At 42.7% G+C, this 24021-nt stretch overlaps 1 protein-coding gene across 1 annotated transcript; it reads right to left on the bottom strand.

Moving 5' to 3' along the window:
* Positions 1-19463: 19463 nt before the first annotated feature.
* On the bottom strand, positions 19464-20669 carry LOC147883574 (uncharacterized). The gene has a single exon (XM_087399519.1). It carries the CDS (start codon positions 20667-20669, stop codon positions 19464-19466), a length of 1206 nt encoding a protein of 401 aa, XP_087255645.1.
* Between the last annotated feature and the right edge of the window lie 3352 nt (positions 20670-24021).

Below are 24021 nucleotides of genomic sequence, written 5' to 3'. Positions count from 1 at the left end.
TACCAGTGGATATGTGTTCTCTTTTGGGAGTGCTGCAGTCACTTGGAGCAGCAAGAAACAGCCTACAATTGCCTTATTGAGCATAGAGGCTAAGTACAAGGGTGCAGCAATGGCTGCATGTGAGGTAGCTTGGTTGCATAAGCTACTTTATGATATGCATCAGTCTATAGATGGTCTAGTTGTCATTTATTGTGACAACATGAGCAGTATACACTTGGCAAATAACCCAATCTATCATGCTAGAACAAAGCACATTGAGGTGCATTATCACTATGTACAGGAGAAGGTTTTACTAGGTCTTATTTATCTAGTTTATGTCAGTAGAGAGGATTAGGTAGTTGACATATTCACGAAGGCATTGGGCACAGAGAACTGTAAAGAATGAGGGAGACAGATAGGAGACTCAAGTTCAGCTTTCTTCACAACACACAAAAGAGAGAGGACACAAGGTTGGAGGGTGAAGCCTTTCTTCACTTTTGCACACAACAACAATACAATAGAAGGGGGAAATACCCTATATGTCAAACCTAGAATACGTGGTTCATATGTGAACCCAAACCAAAAACATACGTGGTAGTCTAACTACACCACGAGTACAACTAACATAGGCGGTGACATAAATGATAGTCATCCAAGAGATGTATCGGGGGTAGAGCTTGATATCTCAACACTCCCCCTCAAGCTCAAATCCATCTCACGTACACCAAGCAAGCTCCTAAATCTGCGAAGCTTCTCGGTACCCAATGCCTTCGTAAAAATATCAGCCACCTGCTCCTCAGTGCTGACATAGACAAGATCAATCTCACCAGCTAGAACCTTCTCTCTCACAAAGTGATAATGCACCTCAATGTGCTTCGTTCTAGCATGATAAACTGGGTTATTAGCAAGCATGATGCTGCTAATGTTGTCACAATGAATGACAACTGCTGCATGAATTGACTGTCCCATATCTGCAAGTAGCTTCCGTAACCAAGCTGCCTCACATGCAGCCATTGCTGCACCCCTGTACTCAGCCTCTGTGCTCGACAAGGCAACTGTTGGCTACTTCTTGCTGCTCCAACTGATGGCACCACTCCCAAGGGAAAACATAAAACCACTAGTAGATCTCCTGTCTGAGACACTACCAGCCCAGTCAGCATCTGTGTATCCATGTACCTGTAATGCACACCCAGCTTCATAAAACAGTCCATAATGCAATGTGGACTTCACATACCGCAGTATGCGCCTAGCCGCATCCAAATGTGGCTTCCTCGGTGCCTGCATAAACTGACTCACCAGCCCCATAGCATAGCTCAAATCTGGTCTGGTTATAGTCATGTAAATCAAGCTACCTACTATGCGCCTGTACATAGTAATATCTTCAAGAAGCTCACCTGTCTCTGCATTGAGCTTCACATTCTGCTCCAATGGAACAGAGATAGGCTTACAGCCTGTCATCCCATATTTGGACAGCATGTCCAAACCGTATTGCCTTTGCAATAGCCATATCCCACTCGGGGATCTAATAACCTCAATGCCCAAGAAGTAACGCAGCTCTCCCAAATCCTTCATCTCAAATTTCTGCTTCAACAGCAGCTTCACTTCATTAATGTCTGCATCACTATCACCTGTAATAATCAAGTCATCAACATAGATGACTATAAGCACAATCCCTCTGTTTGTCCTTTTCACATAAAGTGAAAAATCTAAATTGAAAATCTGAAATCCAATAGTGACAAGATATTGACCTATCTTGTCTGACCATGCCCTCGGCGCCTGTTTTAAGCCATACAAGGCTTTGCGCAACCTGCATACAAAATCGGGATGTGAATTATCCTCATAACCTTCCGGCTGCATCATATAAACCTCTTCCTGCAAATCACCATGCAAGAAGGCATTTTTCACATCCATCTGATGCAAAGACCATCCCTTTGCAGCAGCCATAGCAATTACTGCTCTCATGGTTGCCATCCTTGCAACTGGGCTGAAAGTTTCCTCATAGTCAATTCCATATGTCTGTGCAAAACCTTTGGCAACCAATCTTGCCTTGTACCTGCTAACAGACCCATCAGCATTGTGCTTTACTTTGTAAACCCACTTGCAGCCAATAGCCTTCTTATCATGAGGCAAAGGCATCAAATCCCAAGTGTGGTTTGCATCCAAGGCAGCCATCTCTTCATCCATAGCTGCTTCCCAATTTTTATGCCCTGCTGCATCCTCAAAACATGTGGGCTCTGGCTCCTCTAGAACCTTGACCATATAAGCATAGTGATGTGCTGTATACCCATCATATCTCAGCCTGTCAACTGGATACTTAATACGAGTGGACCTCCGTACAACTGGATCAGTTGCAGGAGTCTTTAAATCATGCCTGCTTTTCCTTGCACCAGGTGTAACAACAGAAGGAATCCCAAGTTCCTCATCAAGGCTCATTTTAGAGCCGCTTGACTCTCCATCAACATGAGAGCTACCAGCAGACACATCAAACACTGGAGCATGGTCTACTTTTTCTTTTCCCTTATGTGATACCTGCACAACACTATCAGGGCTGCCATGTGACGATTCACTAGATCTCAATCTCCCTGTCCATGCATTAGATCCACTAGTAGAGGACTCTCTGGGTCCACTCAAGGCTTGAGATTGCTGCTCTGCATTTATTGCAGCATTCCCATTTCCTGCATCTACATCTCCTACCATAACAGTTGGTGCATACCAGCTGCTCATTTCATCAAAAACAACATCTCTGCTCACTTGCATTTTGCGGGTGGAAGGGTTATAACAGCGATACCCTTTCTGGTGCTGAGCATATCCAATAAAGATGCATTTTTCTGCCTTTGGATCCAGCTTTGTTCTTTTCTCATCAGGAACATGAACATAAGCTATGCAACCAAATACCTTCAAGTGAGAAATATCTGGTTTTTGGCCTGTATACATTTCTTCAGGCGTCATGCCATGGACAGCTGCAGTGGGGGTTCTGTTCATAATATAAACAGCAGTTGCTACTGCTTCAGCCCAAAAATAATCAGGCATGTTTTTCTCATTTAGGATCGCCCGTCCTACTTCTGAAATATGCCTGTTCTTCCTTTCTGCAACCCCATTCTGCTGAGGGGTAGACCTGCATGAGTACTTCCTTTGAATTCCCTGTTCTTTCAGATATTCACAAAATTCTTCTGAAAAGTACTCTCCCCCTCCATCAGATCTTAGCACTTTAATATGCACACCTTTCTCTTTTTCAACCATGGCCTTAAAAGCCTTGAAATGGCTGAACACTTCACTTTTGTGCTTGATAAAATAAATCCACACCTTCCTAGTGTAGTCATCAATAAATGTCACATAATAATGGCATCCACCAATAGAAGCAGCTTTGGTTGTCCAAACATCTGAATGGATCACTTCCAAAGGTCTTCTGCTCACCTTAGCATTTTTGGGAAATGCATGTCTGGCCTGCTTACCCATTTGGCATGCTTCACATACCTTTTGCATTCCCTCAACTCTGAATTTAGGCAAACCTGCAACAATGTTTTTCGTTTGCATAGATTTCAGCCTTTGTATATTCACATGCCCAATGCGCTTGTGCCATATCTCAATATCTGCAATGACACCTCTCCCATGCGCAAACATAGCAGCTTTTACCTCAGGCATATCAACATCCAAGGTGAACATTCTGCCATTTTTATTGCCTTTCACAACCAAGCGGCACTTATTTTTCAAGTCCTCAACAAAACATCCATCAGGATTAAATCTAACCTGCAGACCTTGCTCAACCATCTGGCCAACTGAAACCAGGTTCTTAGTGATTTTTGGAACATGAAGTACATCTGCCAAGTACTTTGTTTTGCCATCCTGCATAGCCAATGGCACTTTACCAACCTGCGTAATTGGGTGCGCAGTATCATCACCTGTTTCAACATAACCTGGCTTATCCAAATTTCTAACATCATGAAACCACTCACCATGACTGGTCATGTGGTTAGAGGCACCTGAATCAACATACCAAACATCATTGCAAGCTGCAGCATCTCCTGACATGGAGTTAACCATATGCTGCATCACAAAAAGGTGTTCATTTCTGTCGTCACCATGCCCACTTGATGATGCATAGTTGCTTTGCTGCAACTTCCCACTTTTGATGTCATTCTGTTTTTTATAGCATGTATTCTCCTTGTGTCCAGGCTTTCCACAATAATAGCATTCTGTGCTGCTATTTACTTGCTGGTTCCTTTGCCATGAACCACGGCCTCTTTGGCTCCCCCTGCCTCTAGAACTACCACGTCCTCCTCCATAGGACTGGTTTTCCTGTTGTTGCTGTTGGTTCTGATTTCCTGCACGGCCACCAAAACGGCCTCTTCCTCTACCCCTGCCTCTACCTGTATTCGAGTAGAAAGCAGTCTCTTGAGAAGTTGAGGTGGCTGAACCACCATTCCTTTGCTCTTCACTCAGCAAGAGAGCAATAAGTTCCTGAAAATCAGGAAATGTTTCACGGACTCCAATGGATGTCCGAAATTGTGCATAATCTTTCCCAAGACCATTCAAGGTCACGGACACTAAGTCCTCATCATCAACAGGTGCTCCAATGGAGGCAAGAGAATCTGCAAGGCCTTTCACCTTCAAGGAATACTCATTTATATTCAGATTTTTCCTTTGCACATTGTGCAACTCCTGCTTTAGCTGCATCTTTCGTGCTTTGGTATTTGTGCTATATAGCTTCACCAATGTGTCCCATGCCTCCTTAGGCGTCTCTACATCCTGTATATGCACAATCAAAGAATCTGAAATGCTAACAGACAGCTAATACAGGCATTTTCTGGCTTTTTCATGCCATTCTTTAAAGGCCTTCAATTCAGCAGGAGTAGGAGCAGCACCCAAAACTGGTTCTGTAGTTTCACCACTGATGTAATCCCAAACTCCCTTTCCCATAAGGAAGTTTGTCATCCTGAACTTCCATGCTTGGAAGTTGTTCTTGTCAAGCTTCTCACTGACAATGGTAGACAGATTCTCAGACATTTTACAAATCACGAATTGCAACAGCAACCTGTAAACACAGCAAATGCCTCACAAGGGCAAATAGCAAAACTTCTGCGAAAAGCCTCACAGGGGCAGATCTGCAACACTGACGAAAGTGGTATTTCACCACACAGTCACTTCCTAGTGACGATTTTGCATCAACAGGCAACAGGCATGAATCTGCAACTCCCAATATCTCTGCACACATAGGCATACGATGCAATTTCTGTGGCACCTTTCCACCGACTAGCCGCGCGGTGGTCGCACAGCAAAAACAGGGCCTTTTTCTGAGTGCCTGCGAAGAACTTGCGCCTTTAAAACGGGCCCCGAAACGGCCTCAAATCAAAAAAATAAAGTCGAAGGGCCTCTCAATCTGAAACAGTGCACTCCTGCACTTCTGGCTGTGCTACCTGCAAAGATTTGCTCCCAAACTCGAAATAGGAAAGCAACACTGGTCCTCTTACCAGGACACCACAAACTTGGCTTGCTTTCTTGAGCTCCTTACCTCGAACAAGGCTCTGATACCATGTAAAGAATGAGGGAGAGAGATAGGAGACTCAAGTTCAGCTTTCTTCACAACACACAAAAGAGAGAGGACACAAGGTTGGAGGGTGAAGCCTTTCTTCGCTTTTGCACACAACAACAATACAATAGAAGGGGGAAATACCCTATATGTCAAACCTAGAATACGTGGTTCATATGTGAACCCAAACCAAAAACATACGTGGTAGTCTAACTACACCACGAGTACAACTAACATAGGCGGTGACATAAATGATAGTCATCCAGGAGATGTATCGGGGGTAGAGCTTGATATCTCAACAAGAACCTGCACAAGTTTAGAGACCTACTTGATGTGTAGGAATTGGGATTCAACTCGAGGGGGAGTGTTGAGATATCGAGCTCCACTCGTGATATGCCAGGGTGACCATTGTGCATTTATGTCATCGACTTGTTAGTTGCAGATACAGTTGGTACACCGCCCATGAATAATAGCTAGATGACAGCTATCCTTATGTACTCTAGTTCGTGGCTCAGTTAGTATGCCACCTTAGTTAGCTAAGTTTGGTTTGAGACCCACATATAGGGTTCTTCTATTTCTTTGTACTAGAGTTCTTTTGGCTTACACAACTAAGAAGAGGAAAACTATTTTCAGCCTCCACTTTTATGTGTATTCCCCCATTGTGTATGTGAGAAAGCCGCAAGTGAGACTCCTTCCTTCTCTCCCACTATCTTCATAGAGAAGGCACAGGCCCACTGTGTCCCAAAAAACTTGGTAAAATTCGATTGGGAAGTCCATCTTCACTAGGAGTTTTTCCCCTTGCCATGGCATTGAGACTGCACCTTTTAACTCTTCCTTGTCTAGAAAAATGGAGTCAAATCTTTGGATAGTGCTCCTTCTAGCCAACTGACATTTTTCTCTTGCTCTGAGCTTATCCATGGAAAGGGTTTTGGGTTCCCCAAGAATCCTCTAGAACTACTCTGCCACAATTTGACGAATCTCTTTTGGATCTTGGATTAGTTGTCCTTCATGTAACAGAGTATATATCTTGGCAACCTCAAAAAGGGATAGAGGGCATGTGACTGCCTCGGCAAGGTGACCAACTACACCTAAGATGGCTCCACCTCTCCCTTGTTTGTGGGTGGTGCAAAACCACTACCTCTCGTTGTCAATTTGTTTGAGCTGCCAATGTAGCTTATCCCCAGAAACTTTGACCTCTTAAAGTGCTAAAATATCAGGTCTAAGGCATGAAACTTATAACCACCTTTTAAGGATGGTGGGCTAGAGGTCATTTGTTAAGCCCTGAACATTGATGCTAAGAAAGGAAAACTTGTCTTACATCATTGAGGAGTGTTTTTGTGTCTCTTCTTCTTAAAGCTTACTGGACTATTCTTGGGAGAAAGAGCAAAGCCTCTTCACATCCTCCTTTTCTCCCTTTCAATGGAACTGAGTTCCTTTCCCCTAGTCAAGAGGTCTATAAAGTTCTTGTCAAGTCATTTGGCATGGTGGAAATGGAGTCTCTCAAGAAGGAGAAAGTGTTTGAGAACACAGTTGTTAAATTCAATGGCAAAAATTTTTCATCTTGGTAGTTAGCTACACAATCGCTCTTCATGCAAAAAGGATTATGGAGCATGGTTGCAGATACCGAGAAGAAACCCAAAGGCAGTGGTCATGAAGCGAATTGAATATCTGCTTGCGAGAACAAGAATGAGAAGGCTATTGGTCTGATGGCTCGTGCACTAGGAGCTGATTACTTTCATCACATTGACACTAGCAAAATTGCAGCTGAGAACTAGATCCTGGAGATGTTGTTTGGGGTTTGCATGAAACACTCCAAAGCCATGCTAAAGCACGAACTCTATAGCTTGAAGATGGAGGAAGTTGACAGTCTTGGCATCTTTCTCAACCGGATGCAAGCACTTTTGAAACAAATTAATGAGCTTGGGATAAGAATCAAAGACTGATAAAAAGGCTATCTTGCTTAAGAGCCTACATCCGAGGTATAATGATATTAGCAAAATTTTATGCATGGACGATGATGTTGATTATTTGGATTGTGTGGCTTTGTTACTTAGTGAGGAAAAATCAGAAGAAGATCGTCTGCTATCGTCAGGTGATCATGCATACACCACCGGTGCAAAGAAGTGTGTCTATCACTACTATGGTCAAGAAGGTCATATCGAAAAGCATTGTTACAAAAAGCAAAAAGATGAACAACTCAAAGGTGGTTCGAATGATAAAGCATGTGTAGTGGAGGATCCCTCAACCTCAAAATGCAAATCTCCTCAATTGCTATGAATAGCTCTACTGGTACTGCTTACATGCTATTGTTGGACTCTTTGCAACGGCCATTCTTGAAGTCCTCCAATCATTGAGGAGGAACCATCCGAACACTGCCGGTCCAAGAGATTAGAGGAGCAAAGAAGGGCATAGGAACACTTGGTCAACTATGCTTTATGACAGAGGTGATCCATGCTGAAGAACCCAAGTGTCTTGAAGAGGCACAGGGTGATGATAGGTGGATGGAGGCTATGCAGTCAAAGTATGGCTCTATAATGAAGAACAACACTTGGGACCTTGTGGATCGACCACCAAAACGCAAGGTAATTGGCACCAAGTGGGTGTACAAGACCAAGTACAAGTCCGATGGCACATTGGATAAGTACAAGGCTATTCACACAGGTACATGGTTTTGATTATCAGGATACTTTTGCTCCCATAGCTTGACTAACCACAATTTGTAGTGTTTTGGCTTTAGCAACATAGGAAAGTTGGTCAGATGGATGTAAAATCCACCTTTCTGAATGGCGATCTCAAGGAGGAGGTATATGTGGAACAACCACCAGGTTTTGTGATCCCCAGTTCAGAAGGTAAAGTCTGTAAACTGAAGAAGGCACTTTACAGGCTAAAACAGGCCCCACGAGCATGGTACCAGTGGATTGATGCCTACTTTCTACAAAACAGGTTCAGGAGGAGCCCATGTGATGCAAATTTGTATATCTGCAGAGAAGGAGGTAGGTGTATGATTGTGGTCCTTTAAGTGGACGACCTTGTCATAACAGGGAACCATGAAGAGAAGATCTCATAAACAAAGCATTTTGCTAGGAAGAGAGTTTGAAATGACAGACCTCAGACTGATGCATTTCTTGGGGATTGAAGTTTAGCAAGAGCCAAAACAGATCCTCTCACAGCTGAAGTATGCTAGAGAGATACTGAAGGCATTTGGCATAGCTGAGTGCAAGATAGTTGGCGCCCCTATGGAGGTTGATGTGAAGCTCTCAAATGAGGATTCATCACCACTGGTGGATGAAGCGAAGTACATAAGGCTTGTGGGCAGTTTGATTTACTTGTGCAACACACGATCGGACATCAATTTTGTACTAAGTAGGTTTTTCAATAAGCCCCGAGAGAACCATTGGAGAGAGTAAGGATGTGGGTGCTGAAATACATCAAAGGCACACTTGATTATGGCATCACCTATACCAAGGGCAACACCTTGACTGGATTCTGTGACTTGGATTGGGCAGTAGACGTGGACAGTAGGAGATCAGTGACATGTTACTATTTCTCACTTGGATCTAGAGCTGTGTCATGGGTCAGCAAGAAGCAACCCACAGTTGCTCTTTCTTCTACCGAGGCTGAGTACAAATCAGCATGTTTTGCTTCTTGTGAGGTAGTGTGGTTGAGGAGGATTTTAGGGGACATGGGTGCAATGGAGAATAAGCCTACGTAGTTATCATGTGACAATCAGAGTTGCATGGCAATTGCAAAGAACCTTGTGTTCCACGCTCGTAGAAAACACATTAAGATTCAATATCACTTTGTACACAAGCTCATCATGGATGGAGGGCTGACTTGGTGTACTGTCCGACTACAGAGAATGCTGCAGACATCTTCACGAAGGCTCTTGGAAGAGACTTGCTAGAGAGGCATCTTCATCGACTTGGCATTGGGCCGAAAAAGTAAGTTCACTTGCGGGTGAACATTAAGGGGGGGTGTTAGATATCAATGGTCCACTCTCATGTAACTACGCGGGAACTGGCTAACTCTACTTGTAAGCCTCCCATATGAGGAGAAGGTATTTGAGTAGCTCAGTTATCCAGTAGGTCCTGTTTTGGACACTAGATGGGGGCCATGTGTGGCCTGATGGTTGGATGGCTTCAGATAGAGTTGGCACATTGCCAACTAGGCTACATGCAAGTGCGGGAAGGCATCCCATGAATAACCACACTAAGGGTAGATGGAGCATTTCCCAGGGCAGCCCACTCTCGAGTTGCGAGGCCCGTTTGTGGAGCCCCAGATGATCTCGAATGGTGCCACAGTTCTATCATGTGGTCGGTGACCTGTTTCGAGACCGACCTCCAGTCGTCCATTTTGGGTGGACTGGGGTCTGCTAGACTGGGGTCTCCCAATTGGGTCTAACCGACTATGACTGGTGGCTATATAAGAGCAAGCCCATGAAGCCCATATTCATCAGTGGCTACAGCAACCCTGATTCCTTAGCATCCAGTCTCCATCCTCTACTGTTTTTAGCATGTCATCAAAGCTCCTCACACAGAAGTGCATGGCTAGGAGGTAGCACCATCTATCCTTTTAGTCTTACAGTAATCAAATTTTTGATTCTCCATACTATCTACTTTTCTCTCTTGCATACGAGATCCTGTTATCTTTTGAGCACAGACATTGTACTATTTTCTTACATCAACAACCCAATTTTCCCCATTGACTCCACGTCTGTATCCTCAACATAATTACAATAAAGGAATAATTTCTTTGTGAGGCCCTTATCGTTTCTTCATCATCTGCACCAAATTACCCATACCGAGTGCTACAATAACGAAGGTTACTTAATAAGTCTAACAAATCTTGTCGTGATTTTATAATATTCTATAAAAGTCTTTCTCTCTCTGCTATCTTTAGAGTCTCCTCCCTCTCTCCATGCCTCTCTACATCAAATTCCTCTCTCTCCATCTGTGTCAATGGAGAGCCTGCTCCTTGGTTAACAACCCATTCTTTAAGACTATTAATTCCCGACTCCATGTCTCCAACGATGTTATATATATCCATGGGTGGGGAGATGATAAAGAAAGAGAGATAGAATAAGAAAGTGCTTGCAAAAGGACTAGGATGGAAGAAAGAAGAGGTGTTTGTGGAAGGACTAGGATGGAACAATACAAGTTTAGTAATGCAATGTCGAGGGCGAGGAGTGAAGAAAATAAATAGAGCAAGAATCAGAGAAAGGTGTGTTCACTTATGATAAGGATGGGTGAGTGCCGTAGTGTGTTTGCACAGATGAATGTGGGTGAACGGTCCAATTGACACTTTAATCGATAGTGTGAAATGAAAGGTTTGGAATAAAGTGAGTGGAGCATTGGGAATGCTCTACTTTTGAGTGAGTGGAGCATTGGAAATCTATACTTGGAAGTGAAATATTACGAACAATTATGATGTTCTTCTCATCAGACATTTAATATTGCAATAGTTTGCTTAATATTATAACTTTTGAAGGTGTTTGTTAACACCATTATAAATGTTACGAGAGTTTACAATTGTTAAATCTTATCTTTTGGTGTAACTTATCTATGCCACGTTAAGTTTTATAATTTTGATTTCGTCTCCTTTAAAAACCTCTAAAAAATTTCTTGATGTTTTCATCTGTGCTTTAAAGAGTGGATTTTTTCTTAAATTTTATCAAAAAACTAGTCCAAAAGTATTTGTAAACACTGAATGTGTACATTGACAAGTACAAAATTAATGAAATAACCGTGGTGGAACTTCTAGCTATAGTGCTTGGGAACATGCTCCTTTTTTAATTTCCAACAAGCCTCTAGCAAGATCGCAAGAGAGCTTCAATCTTATGGGGTAGAAGTCAAGTGGTCCCTAAATACATCAAAATCAATCTCCTCAATGGTTTATCCATGGTGCAAAGAGTCAAGTTTGGCCCTTTTCCAAATGCATGCTTCACTTGTAAGTAGCAGGCTCACTTGCTAGGGAGTGACTTGAAAGATCTGTGAACACCAACCTAACTCGGGGAGAGAGGACAACAAAATCTAGTGATTGTCCATTGAAGGGTTCCAATAAGGTGCTAGCATAGATTCGCACTATGTAGGGTTAACGTTTTCTTGGGTGTAGCCAATCGCGAAACTATTTTTGGGGCCATTTTGGGGATGCAACATGATGCACTCCTGGGTAAATATTTGAATTTAGGGCAGACCCGCGCTCTCGCTAGAAATTTTCCTAACATCATGAAGGCACACTGGCATAATAATGAGATGCAATCTATTAGTTCAGAACACCGCAAAGCTCAACACACGGCATCTCTGCACTACATTGCAATGCAATCTTTGGCCTACGGCACCTGTTCACTTATCATCGTGCAGCCTTTTGCTCGTAGATTTGCCGCCTCTCATTGGGCGCCGCACCCATGTAGATAATTAAAATTGAAGGTCTTCTTGGAGAGACCACCGCATGTGAAGATAGTGGGATAGAAGGAAGGAGTCTCACTTGCGGCTTTCTCACATACACAATGGGGGAATACACACAAAGGTGGAGGCTAAAAATAGTTTTTCTCTTCTTAGTTGTGTAAGCCAAAAGAACTCTGGTACAAAGAAATAGAAGAACCCTATATGTGGGTCTCAAATCAAACTCAACTAACTAAGGTGGCATACTAACTGAGCCACGAACTAGAGTACATAAGGATAGCTATCATCCAGCTATTATTCATGGGCAGTGTACCAACAGCATCTACAGCTAACAAGTCGGTGACATAGATGCACAATGGTCACCCTGGCATATCATGAGTGGAGCTCGATATCTCAACACTCCCCCTCGAGCTCAATCCCAATTCGTGCACACCAAGCAGGTCTCTGAACTTGTGCAACTTCTCTGTGCCCAATGTCTTTGTGAATATGTCAGCTACCCGATCCTCTATGCTGACATAAACTAGATCAATAAGACCTAGTAAAACCTTCTCCGGCACATAGTGATAATGCACCTCAATGTGCTTTGTTCTAGCATGATAGACTGGGTTATTTGCCAAGTGTATACTGCTCTTGTTGTCACAATAAATGAATACTGGCCCATTTGTATACTGATGCATAACATAAAGTAGCTTATGCAACTAAGCTACCTCACATGCAGCCATTGTTGCACCCCTGTACTTAGCCTCTGTGCTTGACAAGGAAACTATAGGCTGTTTCTTACTGCTCCAAGTGACTACAGCACTCCCAAAAGAGAACACATATCCACTGGTAGATCATCTATTAGAAATACTACGAGCCCAATCAGCATTAGTGTATCCATGCAACTGTATCTGAACCCCAGTCTCATAAAATAGTCCATACTGCAATGTGGACTTCATATACCTGAGCATGCGTCTAGCTGCATCCAAATGTAGTTTCCTTGGAGCCTGCATAAACTGACCTACCAATCCAACAGCATAGCTCAAATTTGGCCTGGTAATAGTCATATAAATCAAACTTCCTACTATGCATCTGTACATAGTAGGGTCTTCCAGAAGCTCACATGCATCTACGCTTAGCTTCACATTCTGCTCCAAAGGAAGTGAAATAGGCTTATAGTCTATCATCCCATATTTGGACAGCATGTCCAATCCAGACTGCCTTTGCAAGAGCTGTATCCCACTTGATGATCTAATCACCTCAATGCCCAAGAAATAATGCAGCTCTCCCAAATCCTTCATCTTAAACTTCTACTTCAATAGCATTTTCACATGAAGGATATCTTCATCACTCACCTGTGATGATCAAATCATCAACATAAATGACAAGAAGCATAATACCTTTCTTTGTTTTTCTCAGATAAAGTGAGAAATCTGCCTTGGAAATCTGAAAGCCAATGACAAGACACTGTCCTATCTTGTCAGACCATGCTCTAGGTGCTTGCTTCAAGCCATACAAGGCTTTTTTCAACCTGTAAACAAACTCAGGATGAATAGCATGCACATAACCTGGTGGCAGCTCCATATAGACCTCTTCTTGCAAATCACCATGCAAGAAGGCATTCTTTACATCCATCTGATGTAAAGACCATCCCTTTGATGTAGCCATAGCTATGACTACTCTTACGGTTGCCATCCTTCCAATTGACCTGAATGTTTCTTCATAATCAATGCCATATGTCTGTGCATAACCCTTAACAACTAATCTTGCCTTGTATCTGCTCACAGAACCATCTGGATTGTGCTTCACCTTATAGACCCACTTGTAGCCAATTTCATTCTTGTCTTTAGGCAAAGGAACCAATTCCCATGTAGCATTTGCTTCCAAGGCATCCATTTCTTCATCCATGGCTTTCTCCCATTTTTCTTTTCTCATGGCTTGCTCAAAAGAATTGGGTTCTAGTTCCTGTATCACTTTGACCATATAGGCATAGTGAATGGCTGTAAATCCATCATATTTCAGCCTATCCATAGGATACCTAGCTCTGGTAGACCTGCGCAAAATAGGTTCACTTCCAAGTTCTCTCAAAACATCCCTAGTCTTCCTTACTCCAGGTGTAACAATAGAAGGAATACCCAACTCATCATCAATGCTCTGTTCTGAGCCACTGGATTCACCATCCACATAAGAATGACCTGCATTCACATCAAACATGGGCTGATCTACCTTCTCTTTTCCTTTTCGTGATACCTGCATACCACTATCTGCATTGCTCTGAAGAGATTCTCCTGATCTCAATCTGCCTATCCATGTTGAAGTATGTGAACCACTACTAGAAGACACTCTAGGTCCACTAATATTTTGTGATTGCTGCTGTGAATTCTGTGCAGCATTACCATTTTGTGCATCTACATCATCAATCACATTTACTGGTTTATACCAGCTGCTCATCTCATCAAAAACAACATCTCTGCTCATTGTAAACTTACAAGTAGAAGGGTTATAGCATCTATACCCTTTCTGTTGCAGAGAATAACCAATAAAGATGCACTTCTCAGCATTTGGATCCAACTTGGACCTCAACTCATCTGGCACGTGAACATAGGCAATGCAACCAAAAATTTTCAAATGAGAAATATCTGTTTTCCTACCAGTATACCTCTCCTCTGGAGTCATGCCATGTATTGCTGCAGTGGGAGTCCTGTTCATTATGTACACTACTATAGCAACTGCTTCAGCCCAATAAAAATTTGGCAGGACTTTTTCATTTAGCATGGCCCAAGATACCTCTCCAATATGCCTGTTTTTCATTTCTACAAGTCCATTTTGCTGTGGGGTATGACTACATGAATATTGCTGCTTTATGCCATGCTCCTACAGGAACCTTGCAAACTCATTTGAGATGTACTCTTTCCCTTCATCTGACCTTAGGCATTTTATTTGCAGGCCTGCTTCTTTTTCAACCATAGCTTTAAAAGCTTTGAAATTCCCAAAAACTTCACTGTCTTTTTTCATAAAATACACCCAAACGTTTCTGCTGTAGTCATCAATAAAAGTGAAAAAAAAATGACAGCCTCCAATAGATGCAGCTTTAGTAGTCCACACATCAGAGTGGATCAATCCCAATGGCTCCTTACTCTCTTGAACATGTCTAGGAAATGGTTTCCTTGCCTATTTTCCAAATTGACAGGCTTCACATACCTTATGCGTTTCTCCAACCTTGAATTTAGGCAATCCTGTAAAAATATTTTAGGCCTGCATTAATTTAACTCCCTGTACATTAACATGACCAATGCGTTTATGCCAAATATCAATATCTGCAACTGCACCGGTCCCATATGTAAACATTGCTGCACTCACTTCAGGCATATGCGCATCCAACGTAAACATCCTGCCCTTCTTCTTTCCTTTTGCTATCAAGCGATCGTTATTTTTCATATCCTCGACAAAGCATCCATGAGGATTAAATCTGACCTGCAAGTCCCACTCAACCATTTGACCAATAGAAACCAGGTTCTTGGTGATATTCGAGACATGAAATACATCAGACAGGTATTTCTTTTTCCCATCCTGCATAGACAAAGGAATTTTACCAATCTGCACAATAGGATGTGCAGTATCATCACCAGTCTCCACAAATCTTGGTTTTTCCATTTCCTTGCATCCTGCATCCATTCTGCATGACCTATCATGTGGTTTGATACACCTGAGTCAAGATACCACACATCGTTGCTTTCTTCTGCACTTGTCATAGAATTGGTCATATGCTGCTGTGAAGATATTGGGAGAGAGGGAAGGAGTCTCACTTGAGGCTTTCTCACAAGCACAATGGGGGAATACACACAAAGGTGGAGGCTGAAAACAGTTTTCCTCTTCTTAGTTGTGAAAGCCAAAAGAACTCTAGTACAAAGAAATAGAAGAACCCTATATGTGGGTCTCAAACCAAACTCAACTAACTAAGGTGGCTTACTAACTGAGCCACAAACTAAAGTAGATAAGGATAGCTGTCATCCAGCTATTATTTGTGGGCGGTGTACCAACCGCATCTCCAGCTAACAAGTCGGTGACATAAATACACAACGGTCACCCTAGCATATCGCGAGTGGAGCTCGATATCTCAACACTCCCCCTCGAGCTCAATCCCAATTCCTGCACACCAAGCAGGTCTCTGAACTTGCGCAGCTTCTTTGCGCCCAATGCTTTCATGAATATGTCAGCTACCTGATCCTCTGTGCTGACATAAACTAGATCAATAAGACCTAGTAAAACCTTCTCCCACACATAGTGATAATGCACCTCAATGTGCTTTGTTCTAGCATGAAAGACTGGGTTCTTTGCCAAGTGTATGCTGCTCATGTTGTCACAATAAATGGCAACCGGCCCATCTGTAGACTGATGCATTATCACAGATTAGCTTATGCAACCAAGCTACCTCACATGCAGCCATTGCTGCACCCCTGTACTCAGTGAAGGAACACAAATGGAGACAAAAAGTGAACACCAGTGAATGGATGTGCTCACACACAAAAGCTCCAACAGATGTTTAATAGATAAGAATACAAAGTACTTGGCATATATAGTGACCAAGTAGAACACATAAAAGTAAACCAAGTACTAGACTAGCCTACAAGGTCATATCTTTGTATATGCCTACAAATCCCCCCTCAAAAATATGACTGAAGTACTCTGGAAACGTGTCAGAAGTACCTAGGGAAACTAAAGTACCATGGTTGCACAAATTCATCCATCAGGATATAGCAACCTATGGGGTAACACATGAATAACAATGTCATTTTATAACCCCCCCTGACATTGTTGTTATATCTCGTATCCCCAAGCCGTGTCGGTGACGAGTAAAAAGTGGAGCTAACACGCTTTTAGTGAAGATATCCGCCACATTATCCTCAGTAGGACAATAGATAAGATCAATGAAGCCATCCTGTATACAATCCCGAACATAATGATAATGATTCTCAATATGTTTCATGCGGGCATGAAAGACAGGATTTTTCCCAATGGCAATGCAACTCACACTGTCACACAAAATGGAAGTGGCCTCACCATGTTGGGCATGATGCAAATCAAACATAAGCTTCCTTAACCACATTGCTTCTGTAGTGGCTGCATTTGCTGCTCTATACTCTGCTTCACTAGAGGAAAGAGAAACACGGTCTTGCTTTTTACTGAGCCAAGAAATGCAAGCTGAACCCAATGAAAAACAATAACCAGTGGTGGATTTTCTATCATCCATATCCCCTGACCAATCTGAGTCTGTGAAACCACTCAGAGAAATGTCACAATTTGCAGCATAGTGCAATCCATGAGTAAGAGTGCCCTGCAGATATCTGAGAACCCGCTTGGCTTCTTGCCAGTGTGTGACTGTAGTGTGTGACTGTAGGACAATGCATAAATTGACTTAGCAACCCCGTGGCATGTGCAATATCAGCCCTGGTAGAACACAGATAGATAAGACTACACACCAATTGTCTGTAAAGTGTGCCATCAAACTTCTCTACTGTGTCATGCTTTGAAAGCTTGAGTCCTTTGGTCAATGGAGTGGCCACAAGTTTGCAATTTTCCATCTTAAATTTCTACAAGAGACTCTTTGCATACTTTGTTTGGGACATACATATCCCTTCCTGGGTTTGCCAAAACTCAATACCAAGACAATAGTGCAAGAGACCCAAATCTGTCATATCAAATGTCTGACACAATGCTGTTTTGATGGCTGCAATTTGCTGATTACTACTGCCTGTGAGTAGTATATCATCCACATAAAGAACTAAAATCAGCAAATCTGATTTTTCTTGCAGAACATAGAGGTTGGACTCTGTATGTGTGTTCACAAAGCCTTGGGACAGCAAATACTGATGTATCTTGTGATACCAAGCACGGGGTGCTTGTTTTAGCCCATACAATGCCTTGTGTAGCCTACAAACCTTGTGTTCTTGTCCTGTAACTTCAAATCCTTGGGGTTGCTGCACATAAACTTCCTCTTGTAAATCACCATTCAAGAAGGTAGTCTTGACATGATAGGCCAGCCATAACTTGCAGCAAGAGAGATGACAGATCGAATGGTAGTCATCTTGGCTACCGGAGCAAATGTTTCCTCATAATCCACTCCCTCCTCTTGGGCATACCCCTTGGCAACTAGCCGGGCCTTGTGTTTTTCAATAGTGCCATCTGCATGGTACTTAACTTTATAGATCCATTTGGTACCAACCACATTCTTCCCAATGGGCTTATCAACCAAATCCCATGTGGCATTCCTTTCAATGGAACTAATTTCAGATTTCATGGCTTCCTGCCATGCGGGATGTTTCATGGCATCCTCAAATCTTTGAGGTTCAGTTTCAGCTGCCATAACTGAAGCCATCAAAGCATAATTCACCTGTGATGATGTATTCCTTGTGGCTGTCCTGGTCCTCCCTAAAGTTGGCTGAACATTAGCCTCTCTAAGGGCCAACCGTGCCCATTTTGGGACTGAATTTGCAGCACCACCACTGGCTGGACCAGTGTTGGTATGGCGAGGTAAAGGATTCCAAACATGTGGCTGTCCTGCCCCACTAGCTGGCTGCCCTTCTGGAACATTTGAGGGAAATCCCCCCTCAACATATGGCACCAAATCTGAACTGGGTGAGGAGGATAAAGACTCCATCTCATTACTATCAAACTGAACAATATCAAGAGGCACATCATCATATGGTGGCAAATCAACATTGACCGGTTGCATGGTTTCATTTTCAGCAAAGACAACATCTCTACTGATAATAATCCTCCGAGTAATAGGATCATACAAATGAAAACCTTTACTCTCAATACTATACCCCACAAATATGCATTTGACACTCTTGTCATCAAGTTTAGTTCTATGTTGAGCAAGAATTAGAGCATAAGCAACCGACCCAAAAATTCTGAAGTGATTTACCTTGGGCTTGTACCCATAGTATGCCTCAAATGGTGTCCTGTTAACTAAAGCTTTTGTTGGGCATCTGTTCAAGATGTATGTGGCTGTAGTAATGGCTTCTCCCCAAAATCCTTTTGAGATTTTCTTGAATTTCAGCATGCATCTGGTCATTTCTACAAGAGTCCTATTCTTCCTTTCAGCAATAGGATTGTGCTGGGGTGTGTATGGCACAGTTAAATGATGTTTGATGCCATGTTCTTGCAAATAGCTTGCAAATAGCTTGCAAATACCTCTGAAGTATACTCTCTCCCTCTATCTGTGTTGAGTGTTTGTATCTTGGAATTGGTCTGATTCTCAGCCATAGCCTTGAATATCTTGAACCAATAAAACACTTCGGATTTGTTCTTCATGAGGAAGAGCCATGTAAATCTGGAGTAGTCATCAATGAAGGTAACAAAGTACCTTGCCCCTCTATGAGTAGTAACATTCATGGGGCCACAAACATCACTGTGCGCTATTTGCAATGCTCTTATTGCTTTCACATCACCTTTCCCATCCTTTTTGAAAGGTAAGCGGTGCAATTTGCCAAGGGCACACCCTTCACATACTTCATTAACTAGCTGCTGTAATTTTGGCATTCCAATAACCATGTTGTTGTTAAACAAATAGGTCAAAGCCCTGGATGGATATGGCCAAACCTGGCATGCCATAAATCACCCTGAGATACACATGATATAGCCATAGCATGCTGATTATAAGGCTGAGCATCAAGCTTGTACAGCCCTTTTTCATAAGTGCCTGTAGCCACAATAGCATAACCCTTTTTAGGATCCTTGATCCTGCATTGGCTGCCTTGAAACTCTACCAACATATGTTGATCATGAGCAATGGAGGAAACTGAAATTAGATTCTTCTTCAAATCTAGAACATACCAAACATCACGGATGTATTGTTTCTTTCTTGAACCATCCAAGAGAATAGGAACATGTCCCACTCCCGTGATATCCTGAGTGGCATCATTAGCACAAACAACATGTCTGCCATGGATCGGTATAATGTCCTCAAACCAATCTTTGTGATGAGTCATATGCTTAGAAGCACCACTATCCAAGTACCAAGGATCAGTGGTGGCCAAAGATGCATCAATACCCTCTGACACTGGCTCAATAAGAGCATGAGCATGTGTAGCATGTGACATACTGGGCTCCCCCCCTGTGTCAATGATCTCATGATCCACAACACCAAAGGCAAAGTCCTTGTCATCTTGGGCATAATGTGCATGAGAAGAGGCATTTGAATTTTCAGCAGGTGCCACAAAATTACTGTTTGTAGTCCCCCTCTTCTTCTCATTAGCAATCCTCTTCTGACACTCGGCAATGTAATGACCAGGCTTTTTAAAATAGTTACATTTACCCTTTTTCTTAGAGGCGGGACTTGCCTGAGAACTTGCATTTGCCTCACTTTTGGGCTGAAATCCATTGCTGTTTTTTTTGTGAAAGTATCCTCCTTTTGACTGAAATCTGCCCTTTCCCTGCATAGCAAGAGCTTGCTCACCTTGGCGAGATGAATGAGCAAAATTAGAGGTTCTTTCCTCTTCTTGCAGGAGCAGCCCTACCAACTCATCAAATGAGACAGGTGCAGCTCTAAGCATGATAGACAAAGAGGTAACAAAAGTGCCAAATGACGGAGCCAGGCTATTGAGAGTGAGAGTGATCAACTTTCTGTCTTCTATCTCCTCATCAACGCCTGCTAATTGATCTCTACGATCAGTAATCTTAGCAATATGCTCTGCAATTGTTTGCCCTTCGTCCATCTTCAACTCCTTGAGTTGATTTGTCAAAGCTAGCACTCTAGCTTCATTTTTGACCTGATACATACATGCCAGTTTAGCCCAAGCATCTTTAGCATACCTGCAGGACTTGATAGTAGACATAATGTGCCTCTCACTGAGAAGGATATCAAAGATAAAGCCTGGGCATTTCTTCTATCAAACCTCCTTTGCTCCTCCAATAGAGCAGGAGTAGGAGCTATGGATGTAGATGTGATGGATGAAGATGAACTAGTTGCAGCAGCAGCTGGCCTAGTTTCATCACCACTCACAATGTCCCACAAGCCCTTGCCAACCAAAATGTTGCGGAGCAAAATGACCACAAGGCATAGTTTGATCCTTCCAATTTATCCCCTTCAGTGATAGTGCCAAAGCTTTCAGAAAGAGACATTATTCCTGACAAATAACTGACAAGAAGATTTGGGTGTCCAAGAAGCAAGAAAAGAGCACTGAAGCAAATCGATTTGAAGTAGGAGCTTCCGAGGTGGATGTCAGTTTGATTCGGGGCTGGAAATTGCTGAGAAGAGCACCAATGTAGCAGTAGATGAACTTGTATTGAAGAAGATGGCTGCTGCTACTGAGAAGAGCATCAATGCAACTATAGGAGACTACTGTAGGCAGTAAAAAACAGCAAGAGGAGATGCCGGAAAGTGCTGGAAATTAAGGCGACCTAAAGTAGAAGCCCCCGGGCTCAAGGGCGACCTCAAAAAGAGGGGCGAAGTGAAGGCGACCTGATCTAAAGCTGTTCGGGCTGAAGTCTGAAAATCAGCAACATTGGTTATCGACCAAGTCCTGGAGAGAGGCGACCTGAAGAAGACTTCCCGGGGCAGCAAAAAAACTCAAGTTCTTCACGACAACTGATTGAAAAACGAGCTGGAAACTAAAGTGGGCTGAATGTAGGATTGAGAGCAACATGAGGACACGAGAGAACTTGCCACAAGACGGAAGGCAAGGCTGAATCTCGGTTCAAGTGACTGACGCTCTGATACCACTTGAAGGAACACAAATGGAGACAAAAAGTGAACACCAGTGAATGGATGTGCTCACACACGAAAGCTCCAACAGATGTTCAATAGATAAGAATACAAAGTACTTGGCATATATAGTGACCAAGTAGAACATAAAAGTAAACCAAGTACTAGACTAGCCTACAAGGTCATATCTTTGTATATGTCTACACTCAGCCTCTGTCCTCGACAAGGCAATGGTAGGCTGTTTCTTGCTGCTCCAAGTGACTGCAGCACTCCCAAAAGAGAACACATATCCACTAGTAGATCGTCTATCAGAAATACTACCAGCCCAATCAGCATCAGTGTATCCATGCAACTGTATTTGAACCCCAGCCTCATAAAATAGTCCATACTACAATGTGGAATTCACATACCTGAGTATGCGTCTAGGCGCATCCAAATGCGGTTTCCTTGGAGCCTACATAAACTGACTTACCAACCCAACAGCATAGCTCAAATCTGGCCTGGTAATAGTCATGTAAATCAAACTTCCTACTATGCGTCTGTACATAGTAGGGTCTTCCAGAAGCTCACCCCTGCATCTGCGCTCAACTTCACATTCTGCTCCAAAGGAACTGAAATAGGCTTACAGCCTGTCATCCCATATTTGGACAGCATGTCCAATCCATACTGCCTCTGCAAGAGTTGTATCCCACTTGGTGATCTAATCACCTCAATGCCCAAGAAATAACGCAGCTCTCCCAAATCCTTCATCTCAAACTTCTGCCTCAATAGCATTTTCACATGAAGGATATCTTCATCACTATCACCTGTGATGATCAAATCATCAAGATAAATGACAAGCAGCATAATCCCTTTCTCTGTTTTTCTCACATAGAGTGAGAAATCTGCCTTGGAAATCTGAAAGCCAATAGTGACAAGATACTGTCCTATCTTGTCAGACCATGCTCTAGGTGCTTGCTTCAAGCCATACAAGGCTTTCTTAAACCTGCAAACAAACTCAAGATGAACAGCATGAACATAACCTGTTGGCTGCTCCATAAAGACCTCTTCTTGCAAATCACCATGCAAGAAGGCATTCTTTACATCCATCCGATGTAAAGACCATCCCTTTGATGCAGCCATAGCAACGGCTGCTCTTACGGTTGCCATCCTTACAACCGGGCTAAAAGTTTCTTCATAATCAATGCCATATGTATGTGCATACCCCTTGACAACTAATCTTGCCTTGTATCTATTCACAGAGCTTGATCTTATAAACCCACTTACAGCCAATTGCATTCTTGTCTTTAGGCAAAGGCACCGATTCCCATGTAGCATTTGCATCCAAGGCATCTATTTCTTCATCCATGGCTTTCTCCCATTTTTCATTTCCCATGGCTTGCTCAACAGAAATGGGTTCTGGTTCCTGTATCACTTTGACCATATAGGCATAGTGAATGGCTGTAAATCCATCATATTTCAACCTATCCACAAGATACCTAGACCTGGTAGACCTGCGCAAAATAGGCTCACTTTCAAGTGCTCTCAAAACATCCCTGGTCTTCCTTACTCCAGGTGTAACAACAAAAGGAATACCCAACTCATCATCAATGCTCTACTCTGAGCCACTGGATTCACCATCCACATAAGAGTGACCTGCATTCACATCAAACATGGGCTGATCTACCTTCTCTTTTCCTTTTCGTGATACCTGCATACCACTCTCTGCATTGCTTTGAGGAGATTCTCCTGATCTCAATCTACCTGTCCATGGCGAAGTATGTGAACCACTACTAGAGGACACTCCAGGTCCACTAATATTTTGTGATTGCTGCTATGAATTCTGTGCAACATTACCATTTTGTGCATCTACATCAATCATTACATTTACTGGTTTATACTAGCTACTCATCTCATCAAAAAAAACATCTCTGCTCACTGTGAACTTTCGTGTAGAAGGGTTATAGCATCTATACCCTTTCTGCTGCAGAGAATAACCAATAAAGATGCACTTCTCAGCTTTTGGATCCAACTTGGACCTCAACTCATCTAGCACATGGACATAGGCAATGCAACCAAAAATTTTCAAATGAGAAATATCTAGTTCCCTACCAGTATACATCTCCTCTGGCGTCATGCCATGTATTGCTGCAGTGGAGTCCTGTTCATTATATAAACTACTGTAGCAACTGCTTCAGCCCAATAATAATCTGGTAGATCTTTTTCATTTAGCATAGCCCGAGATACCTCTCCAATATGCCTGTTTTTCCTTTCTGCAATTCCATTTTGCTGTGGGGTATGACTGCATGAATATTGCTGCTTTATACCATGCTCCTGCAAGAACCTTGCAAACTCATTTGAGAGGTACTCTCCCCCTCCATCTGACCTTAGGCATTTTATTTATAGGCCTGTTTCTTTTTCAACCATAGCTTTGAAAGCTTTGCAGT

The sequence above is a fragment of the Dipteris shenzhenensis genome, chromosome 28, assembly GCF_047967505.1.
Source record: "Dipteris shenzhenensis isolate YYH24624 ecotype China chromosome 28, Dip_SZ_1.0, whole genome shotgun sequence".
Classification (NCBI taxonomy): Eukaryota; Viridiplantae; Streptophyta; class Polypodiopsida; order Gleicheniales; family Dipteridaceae; genus Dipteris; species Dipteris shenzhenensis.
Note: the sequence above shows the minus strand (reverse complement) of the source record. Positions and strands in the feature narration are given on the sequence as shown.

Bases quoted from the DNA above. Each gene is read 5' to 3' on its own strand.
- LOC147883574 (XM_087399519.1), bottom strand. From the start codon at position 20,669: ATGTATCAGGTCAAAAATGAAGCTAGAGTGCTAGCTTTGACAAATCAA.